Here is a 22959-nt window from a genome sequence, read left to right on the forward strand (position 1 = left end):
AAGGAAATCACTTATGCCTGCAAATGGGAGGAGTGGCTTTTTAGCCCTTAGCTTGATGTATGTTGAGTTATAGACATTTGTAGGATCGCTCTAGACTACTACTACCAGGATGGGGCATAAAGGAGTTCACTAGAGGGCCTGACATGTGTATCAGGACTTCAGGAGCTGTGTAAAGATAGACGAGTGCCTGAGCTTGTCCCTGGAAATGCAAACTGGAGAGCTGGCTGTAATTGCCCTGTGGGCCAGCTGAACAGAGAGAGGGGGTGAGCAATGGCACTGAAACTGAGTGCTGGTGAGGCCAGGGTTTTTTCTCCACTTGTGGGCCAGTGGACACTTTGGACAGGAGACAGGTTTGAATCATTTTTAAAGGATCTCACCAAAGAAGTCAACGTTCCAAGGCAAACAGCATTCCCTCCACCATTCCCCAGTAGTCTGAGACTGGAGATGTGTGAAAGAACCGATCAGGGATTGCAAGGTCCGTCAACAAGGGCATTGTCCGAATCAATGAAGTTTGCAGACTGGAGGTCACTGACAGTGTCCTCAAGGAACCTGTAAATGCTCCCAGTGAAAGAGGGACAATGTTTGAGTTCCTTGCCTGACAGAGGTCACTTGAAGAACCAAAAGAGATCTCCAGATTGCATTGCTAATCCAAAGCCTTTATTTTTTTAACCTTACTCTCCAGAGCTGAAGCATCCATAAGCTAGGCATGAAGTGGTGGAGCAAGAAAGGAAAACATACTATCAGTGCCATAGCTTTCTCCCCTGCACACACAGGCACCACATCTCCCCACTGCTGGTCCCTAATTCTGTGGGTCAGCAGGTCAGTGAGGGACAGCTTTAAATGAGATGTGACACTAAAGAGTTTAAATAGACTGAATTTGACATTTTAATATGTAAGTGTGAGACTGTTCCTTTAGCTGAAAGCCATCTGAAAAGCTGTGGAATATATCAGATAAAGACCAAAGACAGGTTAGTGCTGGAGGTGGGTGGGAATAATACTATTTCCTTTTTATACCATTCCTAATTCAGCCCATCCATTTTACCAGTGTATTAGTTTTCTGTTGCTTCTGTAACAAATTACCACAAATTTAATGACTTAAGACAACACAAATTTATTTTTTTCAGTCCTGGTGATCAGAAGAATTGTGCAGGTCTCGCTGCAGCCCTGCTGACACCTTGATTTTACCCTGGTGAGACCTGTACAGTTACCTTGCTGAGTCAGGTACAGGCAGAATTAACTTCTGCGTGGTTGTAGGGCTGAGGTCTCCATTTTCCAGCTAGCCATCGCTGGGGGCTCCTCTCAGCTCCTAGGAACCTCCCTCTATTCTTTGCACTTGGCCCCTATGTTACAGAGCCAGCGAGAGGGCAGAGAACCCTTCTGAAACTCTCCTTTTTCTGACCCTTTTCCGTCATTGCATCTCTCTTTGACCATAGCTAGGAAAGTTTCTCAGCCTTTAGAATGCATATGGTTTGAATGGAAACACCTGTATAAAGCTGGATGCCCTTTCTGTCTCAAGGTCTTTATCTTAATCATATCTGCAGTCTCTTTTGCCATGTAAGGTAGCATTCACCAGTTCTGGGGACATGGACATCTTTTAGGGGAATTCTGCTTACTGTAAGCAGTTACTCAAAATTCAGTGTAGATTCATTCCTTTGATACTCTCACTGCTTATGGCTGTAAGCTGCTTAGTCATCACTTGAGACTTTTCAAAACTTGATAATGTGATTTATTCTTTAATCAAGATATAATGTACATTGAATAGAATGCACAGATTTTCAAGGGTATGATGCATTTTCTATACCTGGCTCCCACTGTAAGTTATAAAATATTTAAATCACCCAGAAAGTTCCTTCATATCCTTTAGTAGTTGCTCTCCAGCACAGGCAAACACTGATCTGATTTTTTTCATAGTCACCTAATTTTTCCTGTTAAAGAACATTGTATATATATTGAAAGCATGGTTTGTAGACTTACTTTGTGGCTTTTTTTCACTTATGTTTTTGAGATACATCCATGCGATGGCATGTATCATTTAGCTTGTCAACTTTTTTTTTTTTAAATATATCTTTATTGATTTCAGAGAGAGGAAGGGAGATGGGGAGAGAGATAGAAACATCAGTGATGAGAGAGTCATTGATCAGCTGCATCCTGCACGCCCCTGCTGGGGATCGAGCCCGCAACCCGGGCATGTGCCCTGACCGGGAATCATCGAACTTCGGTCTCCGGGATTATAGGTTGATGCTCAGCAGCTGAGCCACGCCCGGCCGGGCCTAAATTGTCAACTTTTATAGCTGAGTAGTATTCTACTTTATTAATGTTATGCAATTGTTGGCCTACTGGAAACAAAGTTTTGGACTGTTATGAATAGAGCTGTCGTGAGAATACTTTTCCAAGTCTGTTTGTCAACGTACATTTTTATTTCTCATGGGTGAATGACTAGGAGATAAAAAACTGTAAGTTAGGTAGATATGTAGCTTTATAAGAAAAGGACAACAAACTATTCTGCAAAATAAATACTCTTTATCTGTAGTTTTGTTACCTCTCTCTCATTCCCGACACTGGTAATTTGTGTCTTTCTTTTTTTATGATCAGCCTGGCTAGAAGTTTAGCAGTTTTATTGATCTCGAATAATCTTCTTTTGGTTTCATTAATAGTCTTTTTGTTTCTGTTTTAATCATTATTATTTCTTTTTCTCATTTACATTGGCTTTCATTTGCTCTTTCTTTCTAGGGTTGTTTTTTTAATCTTCAGCAGAGGACATTTTTTTCTATTGACTTTAGAGAGAGTAGAAGGGAGAGGGGAGGGAGGAGAGAGACATCAAGTGTCTGCCTCCCACACCGGCCCCAACCAGCGCCAGGTTGATTGAGCCTGCGACCAAGGTGCGTGTCCTTGACCAGGAATTGAACCTGTGACCCTTCAGTCCTTGGGCCAGTGCTCTAACGACTGAGGCAAACTGGCCAGCGCTTTTTCTAGTTTATTTAAGGTGGAAGCTGAGGTCTTAGACTTGAGACTTTTCTTCTTTACCAATAGAAGCATTTAGTGCTATGAATTTATTATTTAATTTTTTAATCCTCACCCGAGGATATGTTTTTATGATTTTTAGAGAGAGAGTGAGAGAAACATCGATGTGGGAGAGAAACATTTATCAGTTGCCTCCTGTATGTGCCCTGACCTGGGATTGAACCTGCAACCTGGGTGTGTACCCTGACTGGGAATCGAACCTGCAAACTTTTGATGTACAGAACGATGCTGCAATCAACTGAGCCACTCAGCCAGGGCTTCTTTATTATTTTTTACAAAAATTATATGCATTTAAGATGTAACCTCTGTTGATTTGATAGACATATATATTGTGAAATGGTTATTACAGTCAAGCTAATTAACATATCATTATATTAATAAATAAGTCAAATAGTTGCCTTTTTTAATGGTAAGTACACCTGAAATCTACTTTCTAAGCAAATTTCTAGTACGCAAAATGATTAATTATCATAAATTTCTAAATACTCCTTTAGTTGTATCCTATAAATTCTCGCATGTTACATTTTTATTTTCATTATGTTCAAAATACTTGGTAGTTTCCCATTTGACTTCTTGACACTTGAGTTATTTAGAAGTGTGTTACTTAGTGTCTATTTGGGGATTTTTCCAGATATCTTTCTGTAATCAGTTATAAAATACAGTTATAAAATATACTTTGTATGACTTGAATCATTTTATATTTATTATATAGTTATGGAGACTTATAACAGTGTAACTCTCTTTATCTCCTTCTACTCTCTGTATTAATGTTATCATACACTTTCTTTCACACATATTATAGATCTCCACTGTAAATTATTACCTTTACTGAAATAGTTGAAAGTTTTGAAACAAGTTCAAAGTGTTTGTGTGTATTTGTGTGTGTGTGTGTGTGTGTGTGTGAGAGAGAGAGAGAGAGAGAGAGAGAGAGAGAGAGAGAGAGAGAAATGTGTATACAAATATAAAGATAATTTCTAAAATGTCTTTTATATTTGCCCAGGTATTTAATCTTTCTGGTCTTCTGTATTTATGTGGGGGCAGATCCAGGCTTCCATCTGGTGTCATTTCCTTTCAGTCAGAAGAATTTCCTTCAACATTCTTTGTACTGCAGTTCTACTGGCAACAAATTCATCTTTTGTTTATAAGAAAATGTTTCTCTTTTCCTTTAATCTTTGAGTGATACTATCATTTGATATAGAACTCTGTGTTGGCCATTACTTCAAACTTTAAAGATATCCTTCCAGTGTTATCTCTTCCCCTTTTTTTTAATGATGAGAAATCAGCTGTCATTCTTATCATCCATCTCCTTTTTTAATAGTTTAGTGCATCTTTTCTCTCTCTGTCTCTAAGACTTTTTTTTAATCCTTGTCTTTCTAGTCACTTTGTGATTAGGTGTGGTTTTCCCCCTGCTTGGAGTTCACCGAATTTCCTGGGTCAGTGGCTTGTTGTTTTCGATAAAATGTGGAGAACCTTTACCTAACATTTCTTAAAATACTTTATTCTACCCCATTCGCTCTACCCTCTGTTTCTTAGAGCCCAATTATATGTTCATTGGATCACTTCACATTGTCCCAGTGTCAGCTGACATTCGTTCTTCTTCTCTGTACTTCTGTTTGGATAATTTCTCTTGACCTATAATCAAGTTCATTTTTTTTTTTCTTCTCTTGCACCCAAGCTGCCATTAATTTCATTCAAATAAATTTTCATTTCACACAGTGTTCTCTTCACTTTTAATATTCCTGATTAATTATTTTTTTACAGCTTCCAGATCACTTTTGAAAGTCTTCCTCTCTTCACCCTTATCTCTCTCTTCACCATCTTTTCCTACAGATTCCTTAAGATGTCTGTCATAATTATTTAAAAATCTTTATCTGATAATTGTAATATCTGGGCCGCTTGTGAGTAGGTTTCTATTACCTTATTTTTTATGTTATTATACCTCTCCTTATTTTGCTTCTTTGCATGTCTTGTAATATTTGAGTATGTGCTAAACATTGTGTTTAAAAACCAGTAAAGGCTAGGAAGGGTTTTTTGGTGTGTGTTTTTTAGTTGAATTCTTTAAAAAATTTCTTTATGTCCAAAGCTCTTAAGTGATTTAAAGAAAAACATGCTTCTTTTGGTTTATTTTTTTTAATACTGTTACTATTGCAGAACTGAAGTTTTGTATGCACATTTTCCTTCTAAATTAAGTGTGGATCTCTAAAACAAATCTATTTTTGAGAGGATGTTGAAATTCTCCTGTTTCAAATTTTATCTCTAGCACTCATTCATAAGGAGCAAATGCCAGTGATTAGAATAGGGGCACATTGACATTACTTTGATTATTCAACTGAAATGAAGGAAAGGACAAATATGTACATAAGTGTATGTATCCTCTGCACATCTGCTGTGAATGGCTCCCCAAGCATCAGGTGAGTGGAGAAACATTTTTACTCTTGTGGGAAACTGCATTATCCTTGACCTTCTCACCTCCTCTGTACCATGTGCTCCACTTTTTTATGAAAACATTTAAATTAGTCTATTTATGGAATTACTTACACCTCAGACAAATGACAAATATACAAACACTTTGCAACTCTTAGATTAAAAGGTGAGGCTACCTACTGCTCAGATTTTTTTGCTCGGAAATCAAAACTTATTGTAGCCTACTTGGCCTGCCTGCGATGATCCTGCTGTACAGTCTGCTTCCCCTTAGGTTTTATTCTGCCCACCTGCTTTTCTGATGGCTAGTATTTCACTTTCTAGTTTGTAGTTTTAACTGCCTGCTCCATGGTAATTGGATCTGCTGATTCCAGCCTCTTCATCTGGTTCTTGGCTTTGGACTGTCCAGATTTCATTACTTGTATGTGGTTTAGCTCATACTGACTAAAAATTGCCGCATCTGCCCTCAGAATCTGTCGACATCTCTTTTCTCTCTAAACCTTGCTGAGTTTTTCTCAGTCCCTGACACCTACTTTACACTTTTAGTCAAAGTCCTGATGATATTTTTAAAATAACTTAGATTGGAGAGAATGTTTTCTGAAATAAATTCTGCTCTCAGATTTCACATTTACTTATAAGGTGTTCTAGTGCTATATTTTCTATGTTTAAAGTATAGAACAAATATTATATAATGGGGGAAAAAATCTTCCAACTAATTTATTTGTTTCTTATCTTTGATAGTATTAAATTTGATACCTGCTTTTTTATGTATAATGCAGGTGTTTCCTTGCTTTTTTCTTTTAATCTCTGCAAAAGTCTTGCTTTAAATATGTGTGTGTGTGTGTGTGTGTGTAATGTTTTTATTGGTTTTGGAGAAAGAGAAAGATGGAGAGAGAGAAACATTGATCAGTTGCCTCCTGAACTTGCCCCAACCAGCAGGGATTGAACCCACAACTTGGGTATGTGCCCTGACTGAGAATTGAACCTGCCACCTTTTGGTGTACTGGACAACACCCCAACCAGGTGAACCACATCAGTCAGGGCAAGAGTTTTGCTTTATGATACCACTATCTAAATTGTGCATATCATACACTGGAGAACATACATATTTTACGTCTTTGTAATTTTATATGGCAGTGAATTTCATACACACGTGCACACACACACACACCATGAAAAAAGTCTGGACAATTGATTTGCTGTTCTTTCTATATAATGCTAATATGTACATAATGCTACATAATTTAATTCCTATGGTTGACATTTTTATTCAGTTGCCTACTTTTGACTGAATCGACCAATGTAATTGTTGATAGCTATTCTGGTTGTAGTACATGGTGATGGAGAATTAGGATTTAATGGAAGAAGAAAATTTACAGTTAGAGTGAGAATGATGTGGCCAAAGTTAGAATTTAGTACATAAAAGCTAGGTATTTTGGTAATAGTTATAACATGTACATTGCTACTCTAAAAATTTTTGAAATTTCATATACTAATTTGTATGAATGCATATAACAAAAGATACCAAGGAGCCACTATTGATTGAATGCAAATCTGCTATAGTAAGATGTGAGTGTAATGACAACTGTGATCTTACCATGGGATATGTATTGATATAGTCTTTCCCCCTCAGCATCATCTATGCTCAGGTCTTGGTCATTACTATTATCTTCCTATTATTATAATATTATACTATTATAGTTACTATTATTATAATGTCATGCTATTATTTTGTGCTATTATCTTCACAGAAGGCTCTGATCATCTGTCTGAAAAATGTTGTTTTCTCTGGTTCTTTTTTTCTTTCTTTCTTTATTGTTGAAAGTATTACAGGTGTCCCATTTCCCCCCCTCCCCCCAATTGACGCCCTCCACCTCATTCCCACCCCCTTCCCAGGCCTTTACCCCATCATTGTCTGTGTCCATGGGTTATGCATATATGCATATAACTTCTTTGGTTAATCTCTTCCCATCCTCCACCCCCTTCCCTCTTTCCCCTGAAATATGATCGTCTGTTACATGTGTCAATATTTCTGGATCTATTTAGTTTATCAGATTCTTTTGTTCATTAGCTTCTTGTTAAAGAAGACCCTTCAACTTTTCCTGTAGTGCTGGTTTGGTGGTGATTCGGTGGTGATGAACTCCTTTAGCTTTTCCTTGTCTGAGAAGCTCTTTATCTGACCTTCAATTCTAAATGAAAGCTTTGCTGGGTAATCTTGGTTCTAGTTCCATGTTTTTCATCACTTTGAATATTTCTTGCCACTCCCTTCTGGCCTGCAAAGTTTCTGTTGAGAAAGCAGCTGATAGTCATATGGGTGCTCCCTTGTATATAATTAACTGTGTTTTTCTTGCTGCTTTTAAGATTCTCTCTTTGTCTTTAATCTTTGGCATTTTAATTATGGCGTGTCTTGCTGTGAGCCTCTTTGGGTTCCTCTTGTTTGGGACCCTCTGTGCTTCCTGGACTTGTAAGTCTATTTCTTTCCCCAGGTAGGGGAAGTTTTCTGTAATTATTTTTTCAAATAGGTTTTCAATTTCTTGCTCTCTTTCCTCTCCTTCTGGCACCCCAGTAATACAAATGTTGGGCCTCTTAAAGTTGTCCCAGAAGCTCCTTATGCTATCTTCATATTTCTAGATTCTTTTTTCTTTTTGCTCTTCTGGTTGGGTGTTTTTTGTTTCTTCATGTTCCATATTGCTGATTTGATTCTCAGTGTCCTCTACTCTACTGTTGATTCCCTGTAAATTATTCTTCATTTCAGTTTGTGTAGCCTTCCTTTCAAATTGGTACTTTATTATGTCATCGATTTTCTCAATTATTTTCATCGTACTCTTAACTAATATCCTTGAGCATCCTTATAACCATTATTCTGAACTCTGTATCTGTTAGCTTGCTTGAATCTATTTCATTTAATTCCTTTTCTAGAGATTTCTTCTGTTCTTTCCTTTGTGGCATGTTTCTTTGCCTCTGCATTTTGGCTGCTTCCAGGTGTTTGTTTCTGTGTATTAGGTAGAGCTGCTATGTCTCCTGGAATGTGTAGAGTGGCTTTGTGTAGTAGATCTCCTATAGGGTCCAGTGGCTCAGCCTCCCCAGTTACCTGAGCTGGGCCTTCTAGGTGCTCCCCTGTGTGGGCTGTGTGCACTGTCCTGTTGTAGTTGAGCCTTGGTTGCTGTTGGCATCACTGGGGGAATTGGCCACCCGGCCAATCGGCTGTAAGGACCAGCTGCAACTACAGCCAGAGAGCTGCTGTGCTGGAGACACCCCTATGGAGCAGGATTTACTTCAGTGGGGCTTTGGTGTTCACCAAGTGCTCCCTTTGAGTGTGTCACTCATGGCTGTGGTAGGGTTGTAATCCAGTGTGTTTGAGTCTGACCACCAGGTGCACTGTCTCTGGGGCTTCCTGGGAGGTGCAGAGTCAGCCTGTGTCAGTGCCTTCCTCAGGGCCACCCAGCATGAGCTACACAGCAAACCGTAGTTGGCTGCTACTTGTACTGGACTTGGTGTTGTCCAGGAGAGGCCAAACTATGAGCCAGTGCAGCTGCCACTAGTGCCAGGCCTGGGGCCACTTAGCAAGCCATATGGGGCAGCTGCTGCTTGTTTGAGAGATTTTAGGAAAGTCCTAAGCATCAGGTTCGAGAGGCCACTTGCACAGAAAAGCCCCTGGAAATGGCCTGGATGAGCTGCAGGTGGGGAGGGCGGGGCCTCCGGGAATCACGGGGCGGGGCCAACGGTGCGAGTCAGGTGCTGGCGATTCAAATGTGGCGCCTGCCTGCCGGCTGTGTGCGGGGAGGACTCGTCTAAGGAGCCGTGGCCTCCGCCAGCCCTTCTGCCTGGGAGGAAGCCGCCCCGCCACCTCTCGCCTGGATCTCAGGCAGGTTAGTTCCTCCCCGAGTGTCCCGGGTCCTTTCCGGCTGCTGCCCGGTGCTGGGCTCAGAGGGAGCGCGTCCGAGCGAGTCCGTGCCGGGCCCTTTAGAGGAGCTGCTGGGGCTCCCGCAGCCTCCGACCCTCAGCCACAGTCCCCGCTGGTTTCACAGCCAGAGTTGTGGGGACGTCTCTTCTGGGCCCTGGAGCCCTGGGCTGGGGGCCTGCTGTGGTGCTGGGCCCCCTCACTCCTCCAGAAAACCTCCACTGCTGAGATTCCCTCCCGGGTTTACCTGGCTGCACCAGGTGTGGGCCCGCGGCTGTGTCTCTGGGATCTAGCCCCGATCCACTGGCGTCTCCGCCCCTCCTCCCGGTCTCGGTGCTGCTTCAGGTCCCTGGTTGTGGGGCTTCTGTGCAGCCAGGTCTCAGGAGGCTCTGAGTGACGGTGGTTCAGTACTTTGGTTGTGATTTTGATGTGGTTGCGGGAGGCGGTGGGTGCAGCTGTGACCTACGCTGCCATCTTGTTTCTCTCCCTCTCTTGTTCTTAAAGAAAAAAAGCAAAAGCAAAAATTCTTTGCCCTACTTTCTTGGTTCAGAAAGTTTTCATACTGAGGCTCTTTCTTACGTGATGAAAAATACCTGATTTTTTTCGGTCATTGTGGTCCAAAAACCAGTCATGTTTCAAAAAGTTAGGGGAATTAAATTGTTGGGCATTTTGTCAACTGAAACCACTGGTTGATAAACTAAACAAATTGCTTTCAGTGGGTTATTATTGCCTTACCAAGACCCACATCCTGATATCTTCCCCCTGGCCCACTCACAACAAAAACTTCTTCATAGTGAATCCATTGTTGTTATTTTCATTCAAGGCTCAGCTTAAATTATGTGTAATATAAGCACCGTCCAGTGCCCTGTCTCCCTTCCACCAGGAGACTGGTTCTTCATGAATGTGTTTATCCGTATCTGTAGCCGCATCTTTGCCAAGCTCAAGGCTGTCGGCATTATGGGCCACAGATGCCAGGCTTCCTAAGAACTGTTTTCCAGTGCTGTCATCAAGCTCCTTCCTTCTCGATCCTTCAGGGAGAAGGGCTGGCAGCTGTGCATATGCTCTGGGGTCCACCATTCAGTGAAACTGCTAATGCTGGGCTCCTGTTTTCCTGGCTCTTTTGCACTCACTCAAAGAAACAAAATGGTATTCCCATATGTCCCTTATTGTTTTCTTGGCACATCTCCCTACTTCCTTTAACCTCCCAGATTCTAGTATGTGAGAGACAAACTTTCTTTGTGAAAATTTTTCCCCCTCAGATGCTGTAGATTAATAACATTGATTCTAAAGCAAACTGTCTATTTAGAAAGCCTCTTTTAAAGGCTAGAGTTAACTGGTTTTAAGGAGTATATCAGCACATTCCAAAATAGTATGCATCCCAGTGAATTGCAGTTTTAGGGAACCCAAAAGGCTTGATTTACTAATTTGAATGTCAGATTTTACAAATGGTTTAGATACCTTTAGGAGATACCTATTGACTGAGTGTCTAAGTATTCTGCAATTTAGTTCTTTATTATTATATTTCTATTCAATTCCTTCCTTCCAGAAAGAATCACAAAACTAGATTTTATATTTTCACATATAAAATTAACAATAAAGATATCACATAGCATTTCTTATAGACTTGTGGAATTGAACACAAGTGGATGAAGTCTAGCATTTGTCAGTAGTAGGTCCCTAAGATGATATAATTTCATCTCTCTCTCTTAAAGACTGACACCGTAGGATAGGGAAAACCAACTATTTATGATGTTTAGTAGACACAATGCATTTCTTTTATTTCTAAATAAGATTTTATTGCAAGAAATTAAAGCTGAGAAATCATGTGGAACTATTTTTCATCACAAGTATCAGCATAGCTAAAGAGGACTTCAGAATACACCAGAGATCTGCAGTTCCTGTTTAACAGGGACTCTGAATGGGAGCTGGTATGGCAGTCCCCTCTTACCCGCCATTTCGCTTTCTGTGGTTTCAGTTACCTACAGCCAACCATGGTCCAAAAATGTGAAATGGAAAATTCCAAAAATAAACAATTTAGAAATTTTAAACTGTGCACAGTGTGAGTGCGTGATGACATTTCACACTGTCCGCCCCTTCGTGCACAGGATGGGACTCATCCCTTTGTCGAGCATACTCACACTGTATCCGCTCCCTGCCTGTTAGTCACTTAGCCATCGCAGGTCTCAGGTCAGCTATCCTGGTGTCACATCACTGTTGTTCAAGTGGCCCTTATTTTACTTCATAATGGCCTCAAAGTACAAGAGTATGCCAGAGAGAAGCCATAAAGTGCTTCCTTTAAGTAAAAAGGTGAGCACAGTACAATAAGATATTTTGAGAGAATATTCACATAACTTTTACTACTACAGTATATTATTATAATTGTTCTGTTTTATTATTAGTTATATTGTTAATCTCTTACTGTGCCTAATTTATAAATGGATTATAAACTTTATCATAAGTGTATATACATAGGAAAAAACATAATATGCAGAGAGATTGGCACTATCTGTAGTTGCCGACATCCACTCCAGTCTTGGAATGTGTCCTCATGGACAATGGGGGGGCCGCAGTATAAGGCATGTTGAACAAATGATGAGCTGTATCATGGCCATAATGACCAGCTCTAGACTGCAGGCCGTTCAGCCAGTCATCAGCAGTACTGCTGTGCCTGAGCCATTACTAAAACCTGGAACCCGAGACAATTGTACGAGCTCCTACAAGGTAAACAGAAGTGGGGAAAGCAAGGAAGAAGGTCAATATCTGTTTTTCTTTCTCTGCTCCTGAGTTGGTTTCCAATCATCTAAATCCCCAAAACCATTAGCAGAGTGATAGGAGGGTCATTGATGATCTGACCTCAAAAATTTAACATCCATTGATATCCACAGAGACACTGTGAACAATTGCCACTGAAGAATTTTCAGTTTTATTAGCCAAAAGAATGAACTCTGATACCACCATGTTGAGTGTAACCAGTACCACTTTGGAAGGGGAAGAAGAATTTGATCAAGTTCAAGTGAACCATCATAGGTGTTCCACAACATGCTAGAGAATTTTGTTGGACATTTTTGCCTTACCTGAATTGGGGGAGGGGAATTCTTATAAATGAAGTACTTAATGTAGCAAGATGAGAGCAGTGTTATTTACATTTTATATCTTGTTACAACAAATATCATTACCCTCCACCCACCCAACCAAAAAACAAAGAAAAACCTTATATAACAATTAAAAAAACAAAACAGGATTCAATAGAAGACAACACAATTATTTCAAGCAATGATTTTTAAAAGCAAAATTTTAGTATAATAGGAACATTAGGATCTTCTATCTAATTAAATATTTCAAAAGCATTGTCTTTACCATGTTTCTAACTTCTTAACCTCTGTACAACTTAATATAAAGAACCAGAGCTTATTACTATAAATGAAAATTTTAAAATGTGCCAAATCAGCAAACGCATGCTTTATTTTCATTACTCTTTTGAACTAGCAACAGGTAAAATACTTGAATTTTTGGCAAGCACATTTATTGAGATGTTAGAAAAGGCATTTAGGAGCATACTGATTTGTTAGGAGATAAATTGTGCTCTCCTAGCATAGTCATGTAAATTGCAGGTTTGGGCTGTTTTCTGCATGTCTTTATATTAGCACCAAATAGCTTATGTACCGACCGGTGTATTTTATAATTACAGTTATTATTGACTATCAAAGTTGCTTAAGAAATTTCCAACTATTTCCAATTCTTTGAAATTTATATTTCCAATTTTTAAATAAATTAACCTAGCCCTGGCTGGTGTGGCTCAGTTGGTTGGGCATCATCCTGTGCACAGAAAGGTTGCCAGTTTGATTCCCAGTCAGGGCACATGCCCAGGTTGCAGGCTAGATCCCTGGTTGGGGATGTGCAGGAGGCAGCCCACTGATGGTTCCCTCTCACATCAGTGTTTCTCCCACTCTCTCCTTCTCCCTTCTGCTCTCTTTAAAAAAAATCAACCTATATGTATGTAGATAAAGGAATGTTTCTTAAAGTTATTTTCAAAATTGATAACACATCAGTATGAATCAGAGGTACCTGGGATTTTGGCTTCCAGTGAAATTTTTCAAGCACTTAAATCATTGCATATGACTTTCCAATTCAGCAAATGTATTGGAAGTAATAATTCAACCATCACATCTTTCCTTGGTAATACATGCTGTAGAGTTTTTCCATGCTGTGCTTGGTTTTGATACATATTATTTCATTGAGGATTGATACTTTAGTACATTTAGAAATACTTTAGTGGTAATACTTAGGCATCGGGAGGTAATTACTGAGCTCTAAATTAGCAATGCACTAAAAGAGAAATTTTAAAAACAGAATTCCAATCAACTGTTCTGACATGCTCAATTACTTTTTGGATTGTAGGAAGTTATATTATATAGAAAACATTTTCAACAGGACAGATTTCTTTGTTTTTATTCATGTAGCTTCCCAAACTAGTGTTCTGCTTTAAAAAAATGAAGATTATTATTAGCATTAGATGAGAAAATAATAAACTGAGCCACTGAATCCTTTATTATATACAAGTTTTTTAATATTTTTGTGAGGTTAGTAGATTATTAAGTTCTTTTAAAATGCAGTAAATTACCTATTTAAAATTCTCATTGAAAAATATTCATTGAAGATATATATGTTCTTGAGCCAAGGAAAACTTTGGTTCAAGTGATATCATGTACAATAAATCTTTGTGCATGACACTAAAGGGTACAGAAATTTACAAAACAAATTCCTTGTCAAGAGGTCCAGAATCCATTGTGAAAATCAGATATTTCTGTAAGAACAAGAATAATAATAATCTTACTTTAAAGCACTTGTCACAATAGTTCATTGAATCAAACTCCATTAACTGTAAGCAATAGAGTGTTCTTTGTCTTTCTAAGAAATAAGATGCTACCAAGTCTAATAGGAAACCTCCCACAAAAAGCAGGCTTGCAAAAGCTAGGACCTTTGAGAGAAAGAAGGCAGGAAAGGTCAGAGCAAAGGAATGGCCACAGGAGTAAGAGCCTGATTAGTACCTACTTACAAATTTATTTTGTTCTTTACCAATCTCTAGCTGTGTGCCAGGCACTCTGTAAATATAGATGATAAAATGGTAAACCAGGTCATAAAGTGAGGATCTGCTGTGGGGAGTAAGGGTGTGGACATTAATCATAAATCACAATAATCAAAATGATAAATCTAATAAATCAATCAACATTTTCAGAAACAAGGGTTGGCAGATCTTTAAGAGGGTAAACAGAGGTAACTGATTGGGACCTGCCTAGGCTCAGGAATGGTTTCCCTGTGGAAGTGATGTTGGAACTGAAATGGGCAGATAAGGAGGGCTAATCCAGGTAAACGGAGGGAGTAGGAGCATGTGCAAAGGCCAGTGTGGCTGCAATGGAGAAAACAGAGTGGATGGTGGTATAAGGTGAAGCTTAAGAGGTGGGCAGAGGCCAGGTTGTGCAGTGTGGCCAGTCTTAAATGCGTGTTTTTATTAAATGCACCTGTTTACGGGTGCCAGACTGTCTGGGATAGAATCCCAGCACTGTCACTTGCTAGTTATAAACCTTAAGCAAGTTGTTTAATCTTGCTATGACTGGATTTTTCATTTATGAAATGAAGATAATGTTATCTGCCCTCAGATGTTGTTAGGATTAAAGGAGTAGAAAAATATTAGAGCTTATTATTTATCACACTGTTATTTGCAAATGTGACTTTTATGTATTATATATTATATTATATCATTATAATACAGAGGTGGGCAAAAGTAGGTTTATAGTTATGAGTACATGAAACACAGTTTATTCTTGTATATTTATTAATTATTGTATTATTTTTTATAGGTACAACTGTAAACGTACTTTTGGGCCACCCTGTATGATACTGTTATTTGTTATTTTGATTTGTTTTTATTAAGAGGAGGTACTTAATTTTTTTACTCTGGTGGCAACAATCCAATATAGGAAAAAACTGATGATACCAGAGAGAGAGGGGAAATCTGCAGGTGAGATGTCCTTGACTAGGTCAGAAGGGATGCAATTAAATACACAGGGGGAATGAATAGCTGTTACACGGGATCAGGAAATGGTGGGGAAAGATGTCCAGATTTCATTATGGAAAGAAGAGGACATTTTATTCCAATTGCTTCTATTTTCTAAGTGGAGTAAGAAGCTAAAGTCATCAGCAAGGGACAGAGTGAGCAGGGGTTAGTGAAGATTTGAAAAAAGAGAAGGTAGGAATTCTCTCCTGAAAGACTTGGAGAGTTAATTGACTAGGGAATAGAGTGTGAGGAGGAGCCTACTTGAGGTTTATGATTGTGAATTTAAAGTATGGTAGTTGAAGGGATCAGTGGAACTAAAGATGAATATTTATATCTATATATCTATATATATATATATATATAATTTTTTTGTAAATACATGTATATGTTTGTATTCTGGTTAACAATTTTATTTTTGAGATGGCAGAAACTTGAGCCTATTTAAATCTTAATAATACATATATATATGTAATTGGGAATTTTAATATGAATCAAATATGTTAGTAAGAAAAACATAAATGATAGTGGACAAGTCGGAGAGAGTGAGGCCCTAACTGCAGGTGGTGGGGTAGGTATTGGGAAGACTAATGCCTCCTGTGGGTAACCAGAGAGGAGGGGAGTGGCCGGCCCAGGGCTCAGTCTCACCTTTCTGGGCTCTCTCTTCTCTTCCTGGGTGATCTAACCCTCTTTCACCAGAGACTAGTACGGGAGTGGGTGGGAGCGGTGGGATTTATGCTCTCGGAGCAGCAGCAAGAACAAGGACATAGCTGCGTCTTCTGCAGGCAGGCCGTGATGTGTGAGAGAAGAGGCAGCTACCACTTGAGCAGGCAGATTATGGGAAAAGCAGCCTTGCCGGGTTTCAGCTAAAGAAAGGGGACTTTCAGAAAACACATGGAAAAGGCAGGGGAGCTGGCCGTTTCTGAGAGCCCAATGGAAGGTTTGGGTGGATCATGGTGACTGAGAAGAGGCTTGTTAGTAGCAAGAAGAAGACACTTTTCAACCCCAAATGAAGCAGATTAGCAGAACGGTGGAGGTTACTGAGGGGGATTATAGTGAAAGGCAGACCCTTTCTTTGTTCAAGGAATTTGTCTATAAGAGAAAAAAAGAAGATGGAATTCAGATTCTATTGAGCTGTTTGTACTCTATAACCTAGCTAATTACCTGTGTGATTTCATTTCCATGTTTCTTAACATGATCTCTATTTAGAATGATTTCCTGTACATAGTGTTTTCCAAAATCCTTTCTTCTGAGCCATTGTTCATGCTTTTCCTCCTGCCCAGAATGCCCTGTAAATTGTTTTGCTGCCTTTTTGAGCACAACGCTTTCTCTAAGACCCATTAAAATCTACCTCTCCACTTTCTCTGTCTTACGGTTTTTTCACTATGAAATAATGTTTGTTGTAAAACCATTTGGGAAAGACATGAAATTATCAATTAAAAATAGCCCACATAAGGCCCTCACTTAGATATGTCATACTTTATATATTATTTTTAACAGTAATACTTGTAAAATTGATGAGCATTTCTTTTCCACTAAATATTTATAATAATATTTTAATGACTGTCTAATTTTCTGTGGTATAGATGTACCATAATTCATGTAAACATTTTCCTATTATTAGTTAACTTAGATAATCCCCATTTTTCCTATTGTAAATAAAACATTATATTTTGCATAAATACTTGTCTACACAGTTAATAACACCTTTAAGGCAAAAATTTTTTAAGTAGATTACCCATTCTTATATTATTTATATCCAAAGAGTATGTAAATATTTTTAAAGGCTCTAGATACATAGAGGTAGATTATTTTCCAGAAAGACAATAATAAATTATCCTCCTACAAGCAGCATTTATGAGTCTGTAAGGCACAACTCCATTGTCAGCTTAGTGTATTTTTTTAAATTCCAGTTTCCTTGTTGGAAAAATGTCTTTCCATTGGGCTTTTCATCTGCTTTTATTTGATTACTAATATAAGTTGAATATTTTTTCTTATAGTTATGGATCACTAGATATTTTTTCTTTGTATTGTCTAGCCATGCCCTTTACCCATAAAACATCATATTTTAGATTGAATAGTAAAAAATCATTATTAATGTTAACCTAATTATAAGATTGTTACATGCTAATATTATATTTGTTGTTATTTTCAGCCTAACTGTTGTTTTCCTAATAACATATATTGCACCTATCTGAATCTTTACTGAATTCTCCTTTTTCAGAAGTCCTTTAGTTTCTTTCTTATATTTATCAGAGAGATAGTAAGTACCTTAATAACAAGAGTAGGGGATATATTTATCACCATTCATAGATTTATAATTGATTTTGTGTTATTTGATTTCTAATTTGCTTCTGAGTTAATCATTATTCATGTGCTTATCAAAATACATAAGGAATTAACCCACTGTGTGTTAATTACCATAATATTCTAGAAAAATGTATATATACTTAAAGCCCTAGGGAATAGATTACTTTTCCTGATATTATGTTTGTGTTTGTAGTAAGATTTGGAAAAAATACCCCTGGGTGTAATAAATTATTTCCAAAGTTTTAGGATCTGTGTCAAAGGAACATTGTATTTTGAGCATGTTACTTGAATCATAGTTAAGTGAAAGGTGGTGTGAACCATCTGATAAATGATTTTTTTTTATGTCTAGCAACCCAACTTTTCTGAGCATGCTGGCTCTGCAAGGATTTATAGACCCCTGCCTTCATGCTGGAGTTACCTCAGCTTCCCGCCATGCATTCCAACGCCTTAATCTGGAGGTTAAGGCATTCCTTGATCAGGGATAGATCTGATTGCTACTCAGCCCTGGAATTCTTTATAAAATTCCAGAACGTGGGCTAGAAATTGACTTAGGGAATCCAATAAAGTTGCAAGACTTGGCAGTCTTCCAAGCTAAATTTATAGACTGGAGGAAATATGGGTTTTCCATTGTTCTTTTTCACCTTTCTGGGGTTTCTTTTGTGTGTATGTGAGTGTGTGAGTGTAAATTTATCATGTCACTGACACTGGAGTGGAAAGAACCATTGAGGGAATCCAGCTCAAGAATTTTCACTGTGGATCTTCCCTGGTTTTTCTGAACTTTGACCCAAACTTGCACCAAGAGTGACTTGCTTCCCTTTCTGTAGGATGCTGGTGTCATAAAATAAGAAGCCGTTGTTGAAAATGTGTAATGCTAGTGTAACAGCTGACATGCACATTTGCCAGCCAGGTACAACCCCCAAGTCCCTTGGCTCTGTGGGAGCCTTCTTTTTGAGGTACAATCTGAGAAAACGTGATCATTTATATTGTTTCTGTTCATTTTATGAAACAATAATGGGGCAAGAAAACAAACTCTGAAGCCTCCATAGACGTCAGTCTTTTTGTGTCTGCCTGATGGTCTGTAGTGCATGGAGGTCCAAGCACTCCTCCCCTATCTGATCATTGGAAACGTATCTTGTTCTTACAGAATGGATTTGCTGTTGTGAGGCCCCCAGGCCATCACGCTGAAGAATCCACAGCCATGTAAGTACCAGGGACTGTTGCCCATCTCCAAGCGCCACGGTTCCTGGCAGTCACCTGCCCCGTGCATGTCTCTGAAGCCTCTAATTGTTAGCAGATGGAATGAAAAATCTTGCGAGGTACTCCCAGAAGCAGATTTATGGCTTCAGAGATCATATAGCATTTTTTAAAATGCTCTGAACATTATTTATAATGGTTTTCCCGGCTGATTTGCTTTCTTATTTCTCTGTTCTTCTCTATTCCGCAGGGGGTTCTGCTTTTTTAATTCAGTTGCAATTACCGCCAAATACTTGAGAGACCAACTAAATATAAGCAAGATATTGATTGTAGATCTGGTATGTATTCCTGGCCAGAGCTGCATTTTCAGTGACTCTAGATAAAAGAGAGTGCATTTGTATTTCTCTGTTAGGTTGTCTTGCTTTGAGCACTTGCAAACAACTGAAGGGTGCGTTTCCTTTGAATGTGGAAACTCATTAAATTCAGGATTGCAGTTCTAAAACCATAAACATTCACGTTTCACTTTCATGGTGTTAACTGCAATTTAATGAGAAGAAGGCGCAGATCAGGGCAACTTTTATGATCCTTAAATGAATTGATACTTCCACAGTTAAAATAACCCAACAGAACCTGAGTTTACTTTTCCCTACAGAATATAGACTTGAAGCAGTCAGATGTGCGGAAAGAATGCTGTTGCTTTGGTAACCAATTGGCCACTTCCCTTGGTTAGCAATCATGTTGCTTGTTGTGCAACAGTGGTATTATTAAAACAAGTCAGCGTGTCATTCTTTCTGAAAAGATTTCAGATCATGCCTGCCAGTTTGGGATGACTCCCGGCAGGGACCCCGAGTGATTAAAAGTCAGAGGCATTAGATTAGTCTTGCATTTTAACATGATGCATTCTTACACAATAGAGTTATAATTTGTTTTAACAAATGGTTTGTTTAAATGCAGATGACACTTGGCATGTTGTCTATAGTATATTCATGAATAATGAGCTGGAGATCTGCCCCATACAAAAGGACCAACCCAGGAAAGGGCGCAGGAGAGCTGGCTGGTGATTTATGAGCCCCGTTTTCGGTTTGCCTCTAGTTCACGAGGAGGTGTAATAGGTTGTCTGACAAAGCATAGACAGGAAATGAACCCTGGCATCCAAAGCGAACCTGCTACATCTGCACTTAATTAATTTTTGCAGGTGATAAAAGATTTAAAGGCAAAATATGTTAAAAGTTTTTTTTGAAGTGCAAGGCTTAATAGTCTAAATCTTGTTCATATCTGCACTCATAATTAAATCTTATTGGTAAGTCGTGGCCTCACCGTCCAGCCCTTCAATTCAGTTAAGCAGGCGCACCAAAGGGTTGAGAGCACAAACAAAACCATGGGAAGAAATACTGAGTTAAGGTAAAATGAAGATAAAAGGAATGGAAGACTGATAACCATTTCTCGTGCTTGGTAGGAATGGTGTTTTCCATATACAGTATCGTAGCCTTACTGTAAGCACTTTGGTGCTGAGATATTAAAACCCAGCTTTCAGTGTTATTTTCCAGCCATGCTTAAGTTTCAATGCAGGTCATAGTTCACCATTAAAGAAATGTGCTGAAGGCCTAGATATACTACAGCAGCAGGCTCTTAAAACTTAACAGAAAGGGGGACATCAGTAGCCATTTTCCCATGTACATACAAAATTACATTTTAAATAATAATTATTGGTTTGCATATTTATGAGAGGAAGTTAAAAAATAATAGGTTTCTAGTACTGTAAGTTCTTAGAAAGATAAGCCAAAAACTTGAAGAAAGGGTAACAGATGAAGACCAAGGATTGTGTGAAAAATTTGCTAAGCTTTCTAAATTTGTCACAATTATGGGGGAAGAAGGGAATCTTTTACTGTTACTTTCTAAGGAACCTCCTGTGCTACCATTTTATGGTTCTATGAAGATAACCAATAACCATTGGGTCCCTAAGAAAACACATCTGTGACATCCAAACTCTAAAGTAATGAATTGTGCAATAGACTTGAAATCTGAAATGCCTAGCTTATGATAGATGGCTATTTTGCATCTTGGAGGATTTGTCTGTAAAGTTTTGTTTTTTGTACATCAGTATAAGAATAAAAGACTGCTGGAGGTAATTCTGTGTGATTTATAAAATAAGCTGCTTGGTAGCTCCAAGGAGTGTCCTGTAGGATTACTGGCCTTTGATTATGAATTAGTTCCATTATCCAGTCGTAAAGGATACCGATTTCCCAGCAGGCTGTAGTAAAGGAGAAGTTTTTGTTTCAGATTTTCTAAACATAGGAAGTTCTGTCCAAAGGGTTGCCTCTGAGATCACCACCAGCCTGCGTATTCTGACTTTCAAGTCGTCCAAATTCTGCAGCTGCGATACTTTGAGGAAATTCCCCTGCTCCTTCCAGCTGCCGAGAAGGAAGTTTTAAAGTGCCACGTGGCTCTGAGACATCCGTTCTCCCTGGCTGACAGGTCTGTCCTGCAAGTTAGCAAAAGAGAAGTGAAGGTTCTTCAGTGGCAAAAGAACTTCGTTCCTGAATATCCAAAGCCACTAACTTTTGCTAATCAGTGTGACCTAGCTCCACAAATTCGTGGACCAACAGAAGGCAATGCTCCTCTATTGTCCAGTACATAGTTTCAGCATTTTTACCCGCCTAGTAAATAGATAGCCAGAGCTCTAATTCACCTCCTTTGCGGGCCACAGCCAAGCTCAGAGGCATTGAGTAACTGAGGCAGGAATGATTCTAGTTGGCCTGTGGGGCTCATTCATTCCATTTCTCCTTCTGGGGAAGATTCCAGAAACATTCAGATTGGTGAGGAGAGGGAGCAGGTGCACTTGCTTTTCAACTTGCAAGATACTGGTCACTGCATTCAGGGTTGTACCTGTTCTTAGAAGTATGATTTGCCTGCATGACTCAGGTAGCTTTTATTGAATGTGACTTACAGTTGAAAAGAATATGTTTTGGGCTTGCTTCATAAAAGAAAAGTCACTTCAGATGTCAGATTTTGGGCATTTCCAGTTTTTATCAAACACCAAATCTGACCAAAGAATTGTCACAAGTGCCAGTACTAAATAATTATAGGTGATAACTTTAGCTGGTAGAATATATTATTTAATCACAGCTATTTTAATGTTTTAATAAAGACATATTGGGTCTAAATCCTTATATAGAATAAATGTTAGCAGTATATTTGAGCAGTAAAATGTTGAAATGATTTTCAGCATTTCCCAGAAAATCTTATACACAAGGTCTATTTTGAGGTATTTAATGATTCAATTAATTTCATTATTATAGTACTTTCACATAACCACCAGCGAGTTTCTTATGTTAGTCTAGTACATTTGGTTGCCATGGGGGGAAAAATCCTCAGATCATACCTGAGCATTAAGTACTTTGTATGAATATTTTACAACAAAGAAATCTGAAAAAAAATTATATTTTCAAGGTTATAAGTTATTGACCAAAACAAAAGGCATATTTGTCCTTACTTTTATCTCTAAACACTTTGTGAATATGAATATGGAATGAATAATTCTCTAAGTATTTTTATTTTTTATTATTTTTAAAAAATATATCTTTATTGATTTCAGAGAGAGGAAGGGAGAGAGAGAGAAACATCAGTGATGAGAGTCATTAATTGGCTGCCTCCTGCATGCCCCCTATGGGGGTTGAGCCCAAAATCAGGCATGTGCCCTGACCTGGCATCAAACTGCGATCTCCTGGATCTTAGGTCAATGCTCAACTGCTGAGCCAGACTCTGAGTAATTTTAGAATGGGTTCATGTATTTCAGTGAAAAATGTCTATTTTAACCTTATTGTGCTGTGTACAAGACTATATTTCTTATTCAGAAATTTATTCAATCATAAGCACCCAACACAATTTTCCACAACTATTGATTGTACATCAGAGACAAATGATCACCTTTTATTTGACATTCTTAAATAAACTTTCTTTTGTTTCACTAAAGAAACAAAAGTGATCAAGGCAATATATTTTTGGTTTTCAAAGTATGGATGCATTTAGGCCCAGAGAAACGTTTTTCTTACAATGCTGA

The 22959-nt window shown here is 38.6% G+C and overlaps 1 protein-coding gene across 1 annotated transcript in view; it reads left to right on the plus strand.

The window, feature by feature from the left end:
- LOC148092287 (histone deacetylase 9-like) overlaps positions 1-22959 on the plus strand; it is a 223303-nt gene that overhangs the window by 52414 nt on the left and 147930 nt on the right. The window contains exons 6-7 of the mRNA XM_087821192.1: positions 18850-18905; positions 19150-19237. Of these exons, the coding sequence (XP_087677318.1) occupies positions 18850-18905; positions 19150-19237 (144 nt within the window). The remainder of the gene's footprint in view (positions 1-18849; positions 18906-19149; positions 19238-22959) is intronic.

Source organism: Miniopterus natalensis, chromosome 10 (assembly GCF_054644295.1).
Source record: "Miniopterus natalensis isolate mMinNat1 chromosome 10, mMinNat1.hap1, whole genome shotgun sequence".
NCBI lineage: Eukaryota > Metazoa > Chordata > Mammalia > Chiroptera > Miniopteridae > Miniopterus > Miniopterus natalensis.